The following is a 7687-nucleotide window of genomic DNA, read 5'->3' as shown; positions in this document are numbered from 1 at the left end:
GATAAGTCTTGTGGTATGGTTGACTTAACATCATCTTACAAGTAGAGAAATAACTTGTGTTCGAGCCATCATAGTATCCGGAAAGCCTTCTTAAAAGAAAAGCTCTTTAGGGGAGGTCCAATGGTAACCTATGAGCTAGCTCATAGCATATTGTTTCATATTTTAAAGAAGAGAGAAAAAAACTAGCTCTTGATCGAGAGCTAGTCCCATACACATGTTTTAAGATTAGATGAGAATGTCATATGAGGCTATTTATGTTATGAGCTATGTGCTAAAAGTTAATATTATTGGAGAGATTGTTTAGAGCTAGTAACTAGCTCATACCACTGCGGCAGCGCTTATGGATGTCTACATGCAATGCGTGATACTTGGGTCACTACTCAATACTTCTCGGGAAAAGTCAACTATCGTTTTCCCTGCTTTTAGGAACTTCCAAGTAGTCACTTCTTTCGTTTGATCTCTTCTATTCTAAGGACCGCTCCAAATACAGTATTAGAAAGCACCGCTTGGGCCCCAAGAAAATCTTGAATTAGATCCGAAATTGCTAGGTTAATGTGACGTCGTGAGGTAGGGCTAGCAGATATCGAGCCAGCTTAGCTCGACTCGGCTTGGCTTGTTAGAACTAATATTATATAACGAGCTAAAAGTTTGATTCATCTAGGCATGTTGACCAACTCGTTTAGCTCGCATGCCAGTGAAATAAAAATGTAGCTGCAAACATAGAGCAATTGACATCGGATACATGTGAACATATACATCGGTTACACCAAATTTGCCAATGTTGCGATTAATAAAAAGAGAGGTAAGAATGATTCAGGCCCATAGTTGGATGGTCTTTGGTCAGGCCTTCTGTTACTTTTGTGGCGATTCTTTTTTCTTGCAGTGGGACCATTTGTGTGTGTGTGTTCGTGTTTGGATTGGGCTCTCTGTCTAACTTTTTGTATTTGTGTTTTTTCTATCTTGAAATGACATGAAGTTCTTCTACGTTGTGCGAAGGAAAAAAGTAAAAATGATGGCTTCAATGTAATAGCTAAATGAAAATCCAGTAGATAAGAGTTGTCGGATAGGAGTTGTTCGGCTCTCCGATGGCCCCTCGCCACCGTGGTCGATCACTTGTGTTTTACAAACTTTTATCCTTTTAATGAAAACGGATGAATGGTCCGATTGAGAAAAAAATGATGGCTCCAGTTCCGTCAGCAAATTGTTTCATTTTGTTCCTTGGCTGCAATAATTTAAAATTATGGCATGTTTTGAGTTTATTTTAGATAGACAGAGTCGTCGTCAGCTAAAAAAAATGGCAACGCTTATGCCAGCTAAATAAAAGAAGTGGCCGGCTGCAGGCTGCTGCTGCGTTTCAATTCCACAAGGCAACAACCACCGCTGAGACTGAGACACGAATAATATTTCGCTCCCTCAACAAAGTCCTCAGATGTGAACCGTTGGAGACGTTAGCAATACACACAAGCCGACTCTTCCCCCCGGTTGCCGTGTCTTGTTTGTACGTGCCCACCCAACCTCTAACACTACTCCTGCATCAGCGGCGCGATGGAATCCTTGGGCGTGCTGCTCCTGCACCCGCTGGACACGTACCTGGAGCAGGAGCTCGACCGCCGCTGCCGCCTCCTGCGCCTCTGGGACGCCCCGCTTGACCGCCGTGGCGAATTCCTCCTCGCCCACGCCTCGTCGATCCGGGCCGTGGTCACCGGCGGTGGCAGCGGCGCCGGCGGCGACGCGGCGCTCATCGACGCGCTCCCGCGGCTCGAGATCATCGCGTGCTACGCGGTCGGCTTCGACCGCGTCGACCTCACCAGGTGCCGCGAGCGCGGGGTCCGGGTCACCAATACCCCCGGCGTGCTCACCGACGACGTCGCGGACCTTGCCGTGGGACTCGCCATCGCCGCTCTCCGCAGGATCCCACACGCCGACCGCTACGTCCGCGCCGGCCTGTGGAAGGCCAATAATGGCCACTATGGTCTCACCACTCAGGTTTGTCTTTCTTCTATTCGATCACTTTCCTGTCCTCGTTGCAAATCATCTCCTGTTGCGTATTGCTTTATGTTATTACTATATACTCACTCCGTCCCAATTTATCTGTCGTTTTCGATATCCGTGCCACAACTTTAACTCAATTTGTATAAAATATGTGCAACATTTGTGTCTCCAAATAAATTTGATAAAAAACTAGATTCAAAGATCTTTCCAATGATGTTAATTATGTACCATAAATAATAATATTTTTTAATATATATTTTGTTAAAGTTGTTTCTCGAGAAGCGAGAACGACAGATATTCTGGGACGGAGGGAGCAGGAGTACGTTGCTTATATAGTGATATATGCTTGATTGTTTTTGTCATTGGAGAGAAAACCTTTTAGTTGCCGTCAACCCTTGCGTGCAATTGTGAACTGCTACTTCCATGAAAAAAAAATATATGGTGGTACGCATACCATGTTCGGGTGCACTACTGCACTTTGAATTATTTGATTCTACTGTCTGGCCGGTCATGCGTCGTGTATGCAGCCATTTATTTAATCATATAATTAATATACAAGCGCTAGATTTGACCATCTGATTGAGTAACCGTACCTAACTAATGCACATTTATTTACATGTACTGCTGAAGTACAGACTAGTAAGCTATATATACACTCCCTCGGTCCCAATAAAATTCACATCTTGTTTTTAAGTCAACAAATTTTAAATTTATCTAGGTTTATAGAAAATAGTATTAACACTAGTAAACGTGTCAGTGCTTGCAATAAAACTTAATACATCTCGAAATCGAACACCATATTATCATTGCACGTGATCGCGGTGCACCCGGGTCACAAGTGGAACACAGAGAATGCTAGGGTATTTTGAAAAGTAAAAAAAGACAGATAAAATAATAATTCATTCTTCGTTATTAGGTAACTATAGATATATAGGTATATAAATCTCCAAATAATATGGTATTAATGTTTTTATATATTTATTCAAACTTAAGATCGATTGACTTTAAAAAAAATAAGATGTATATTTCTTAGACAGAGATATTATATTTTCAAAAGCATCGCTGTCTCCCAACACTTGACAAACCAGCCTATTTGTTTAGCTGTGGCTTGTCGTAAACGATCGTAAATTTTCAGCCGGAACAATATTTTTCTCTCACACAAACCAGCCAGTAGTACTTCTTCATGAACCAGCAACGATACGAACCAGCCAACCGAACATGCTGCTTAAAGCCGGCAAGCGGTACTGGTGGTGGCGTGGTGCCCACTGCCCAGTGAACTGCATTCCCCCCATTCGCTTGTATATTTTGACCCGTCGCTAGTTCCATCACCATCCACGCTAACTCATCATATTGTCCTTTTCCAAGTTCGTTCTCTTCTATGGCTGGTCTACGATGGATCGAAATTTGGTCGTCGTCCTTATCGATGGCAGCGTTGATGTTTAGCAGTTAGTGCCCGTTACCCGTACGACTGAATAACTTGTGAACAGCATAGCATAGGCACGGCACGGCACGGCAGCGTGATGCATTTCTGCACTACTACCGCGTCATGCTCGAACTTAGGACTACTACTGTTTGAAACAGACGGCTTATCGCCTTATCGGGGCAACAAATTAAATATATTCCATGCTCGATTATCGCTTGTATTAAAATACAAATTGAAAGCTACTCTTTGAATTTTAAATTATATAAGTTGTTCTAGTTCTTTTTCTAGAGATACATATTTGTTGCTATGTATCTAGAAAATAATGTAAATATAGGTGTATAAAAAAATATATATATCTAAAAAGCTAGAACGATATAAAATTTAGACGGAGGGAGTATAGTATAAAACAAAAGTAACGAGCTAGCTGCAATCCTTGGTCGTTTTGGGCATGCGCACGATAATTATCTGCTAGCTGTTTCTTTCCTTGTTTAATTAGTTTTCTCATGTCCTGGGTTGTTATTATGTTCGCAGTTCAGTGGCAAAAGAGTTGGCATCATTGGGCTGGGCAGGATAGGGCTTGCCATTGCCAAGAGAGTGGAAGGCTTCGGCTGCCCAGTCAGCTACTACCAGAGAACAAGGCAGCAGCAGGCATACCCCAACTACACCTATCTCCCAACCGTGGTGCAACTCGCAGCAGACAGCGACGTCCTCGTGGTGGCCTGCTCGCTGAACGAGCAGAGCCACGGCATCGTGAGCTGCGAATTGATCGAGGCGCTCGGCCCCAGGGGCGTGCTCGTCAACGTCGGGCGCGGCGAGCACGTCGACCAGCCCGAGCTCGTCGCGGCGCTCGCTGAGGGCCGCCTCGGCGGCGCGGGGCTGGACGTGTTCGAGGCCGAGCCAGACGTGCCCGAGGCGCTGATGGCGCTCGACAACGTCGTCCTGGCACCGCACATGGGGAGCGGGACGCGCGAGACCCGCAAGGCCATGGCGGACCTGGTGCTCGCCAATCTGGAGGCGCATGCTCTCAGCAAGCCGCTGCTCACTCCGGTTGTCTGACACTGACAACAAGCACTGGCCACTCTGGCCACTGGGCACACGACAGACGACAGTGTGTCGTGCGTTTCAAGCTCGTGAAAATGGCTTCTGTTGCATGTACGGAATTATTGACTCACGAGTAATCCTGGATCGCGGAACAACTACAACAAACGGCCTGTTTGGTTTCCCCGGCTTCACTTTAGCTACTAAACTACCAAATAAATTGACTAAAAAAAGACTAAATTAGTTTAGTCACGTTAGAGCATCTTCAGCATGCTACCTAAACCCACTGCCTATTCTATATTTGGGTAGTGGAGGGCAAAAAAAAAAAACACTCCCGATCTGACTATCTACTTTTGTTGGCCGAACAAATTCCTCCTCCCACTACCTAAATCTGTTGGGCCAACAAACCTGCCTACCTATTTCTCTCCCACCCACCACGCGCATCTATCTCCATCGTGCTCCACCGTCGCACGCACGTGCCCCGCCCGCGGTCATCTCCGACATCTCCACGCCGCCCGGTCGTCCTCCCGTTTCCACCGGAGTGGCCTGCCCCAAGCGGCGGCGTTGCCTCGGCGCGGCAATGTAACACCCTAAAATTTGTCTCTTTTGAAATAGAGCTAAAATAATTTATTTATGAATTTTTTGTGCACATGAAATATAGAAAAATAAAAATTTTCATTAATTTAAAATTCATCATAAGGCAGTAACATGTGTGAGCATACATGCTGTTGCATTTTATTTATTGTGATGAATGGTGTTGATCCAAACTCCAAAGTTATTTGGAATGTTTTTTAAAAGGGTTTGAAAATGGCTTTGAAATAAAAGAAAAGAAAATTAGAAAAATAAAAGTATTTTTAAAGTTGTAAAGTTTATCTTGACAAGCCTAACAAAATTGTCCATTTTCATTTGAATAGGGAAGTATATTTGAAACTATACTTGAATTCGATTTGAATTGGGCTTGGATTTGAAAACTAAAATTGGAAAAGAAATTCATTTTGAAAATTTGCTTTCTTGCTTTTCTGCCCAGCCCCTGGAACCGGCCCAGTCCCTTCCTCTTTTCCTTCCCTCCTTCCCGGCCTCGGTCCAACTCGTCGCTGGCCTGCTCCGCGCGCCTCCTGCCCCTTTCCCTTTCCCGCTTTTCCCACTCGCGTCGCGCGCCTGCTGCCTCGCCCTCGCGGCCCACTGCTTGACGGCCCGCTTCGCACGCATGCGCCAGCGCAGCCTAGCTGTGCGCCACTGGCCCAGCGTCAGCCGCCCGCACGCGCTTCGCCCTCCTCTCCCTCACTGCGCTGCTGGCCTCGCCCGTCAGCGCCGCGTCCCTCCCTTTCCTTTTCTTCCCCGCACGCTTCCTTCCTTTTCTCGTCGCCGTTGATGGCGTTGCCATGCTCGGCAAGCCGCCGCGCCCACATGGCAAGTGGCCAATCACCATCTCCTGCTTCCCTACCATCTACAGCACCCCGTCCCTCCTATAAATCCGAACCGAGCCCCCCTCCTTCTCCCTTTCCTCTGTCCGCGCTCACGCTCATCAGCCACCGTCGTGATTCCTCGTTCCGGCACCCCAAATCACGACGCCGGAGTATCCCAAAGCTTCGCCTTGTTCCCCGCGCCCGTAGGTACCGTTAATTTTGCGTTTTGGTCTTGATTTGATCGGTTTTTCCTGACCCGCCCCCCTCTCTCTCCAGATCGCCGCCACCGTCGACCGCGCCTTTGGAGCCCTTCCCGGATGCCGCTCTCCATTCCCTCGACTTCACGGTGAGCTCCTCCGTCTTCCCGTGCCCCTAGATCATCAAATGGCACCCTAGAATGACGTAGCGTAGAACATCAGCCGCCGCCGGCCATGGCGCCGCCGTGGGGAACGCCACCCCGACATGATCCCCGTCCCCGTTAGGAACCCCAGTGAGTTCGCGAGGTTCCACGCTTCACGTAGATGCATTCGGCTTGGTCTGGGGTGGATGGAGTCGCCGTACCGGCATCCGCCGCCGTGCTGCCTCGCCGGAGCCACTGTGCTGTCGCCGAAGGTCGACCCATCACGCTTGCGCCATCGGATCCCTCTGGACGGTCAGGATTAGATGATACCGGTTGGATCATAACCGGTCCACCACATGTCGTGGACTCGGCCCACGGTGCCGCGTCAGCACCCACGTCACCGGTCCACCGCGCATGCGTGGTGCACCGCACCGGTTCCAGCGCGCCAGTCAAGCCACGCCTTTTTTGCATAAAAGCCCTTATGGTTTTGGTGAATCAACCCGTAGTCCGTTGGAGTTCAATTTAATTACAATTCAGCCCTGTTTTTATTCGTTTAGGTCCCTGTGTTTTCCAAAAATAGTACCCACAGTCCAGCAGCCATGTAATTTCATATTTTTAATTATTTTATTTGAAAAATAAGTTTAGTTTATTTACAGAAATGCCATTGCACCTTATTTCATGCATAACTTTTGCGTTTTAAGTCCGATTTGACCCGTTCGAATTGTGTTAGGACCGTATTTACGTTTTCTACGTGTTTACACTACTATTAGACATGTTTCCAATATTTTAAATTCATGGGTAGATTTAATTTATTATTTAACTAAAGGAAAACTTGTTTAAATCATTACTTATTCATTTTAACTCCGAAATAGTCCGTTCAAGTTTCGTTAGATTCATAACAACGAGATCTACATATTAGTAATAGTGTTTACTATATTACTATTTCAGAAAAATCATGGTTTAAATCATATCTGGATTAATGATTATGCAACTAGATTTTATAAATAAAATATGATTTGTTTTACTTTTGTTTTATAATTCAAATCTAAAATTGACTTACTTCAATCTATACTATTTATAAAATATCTTATATGAATTTATATAGTTAAAATAAATGAAGCCTAAAGTTTTCTTTTCCACGTATAAAACAAATCTCTCGGTAGCTGTAACTTTTCAACCGTAGCTCCGATTAGCGTGCCTCTCGCGACTGTGTGTTCGTAGCGATGCATAGAATCGTATTTCAAACTCTTTACTTATTGTTCTATGATAGGTGTACTATTCTGATATAGATGCAATTGTATGCTATGCATATATGTGTAAGGATGTTTGTGTGGTGTTCTACGATTACGTCCAGCCGGTGAGATATACGTTGTGATCCAGAAAAAGAAGAAGAACATTGAAGATTAAAGCTTACCGAAGGATCGGTGTGTAAGGCAAGTATAGCATGGGACCATCCTTGTTACCTATTCACATTTAATCACTTAATTC

The 7687-nt window shown here is 45.6% G+C and overlaps 1 protein-coding gene across 1 annotated transcript; it reads left to right on the top strand.

Annotated features, from left to right (window-relative positions):
* Positions 1–1432: 1432 nt before the first annotated feature.
* On the top strand, positions 1433–4647 carry LOC136539210 (hydroxyphenylpyruvate reductase). The gene is made up of 2 exons (XM_066531151.1): positions 1433–1986; positions 3947–4647. Exons 1-2 carry the CDS (start codon positions 1546–1548, stop codon positions 4469–4471), a joined length of 966 nt encoding a protein of 321 aa, XP_066387248.1. The 5' UTR covers positions 1433–1545; the 3' UTR covers positions 4472–4647.
* Positions 4648–7687: the final 3040 nt, after the last annotated feature.

Source organism: Miscanthus floridulus, chromosome 2, assembly GCF_019320115.1.
Source record: "Miscanthus floridulus cultivar M001 chromosome 2, ASM1932011v1, whole genome shotgun sequence".
Classification (NCBI taxonomy): domain Eukaryota; kingdom Viridiplantae; phylum Streptophyta; class Magnoliopsida; order Poales; family Poaceae; genus Miscanthus; species Miscanthus floridulus.
The sequence above is the reverse complement of the archived record's forward strand: the minus strand, read 5'-3'. Positions and strand labels throughout refer to the sequence as shown.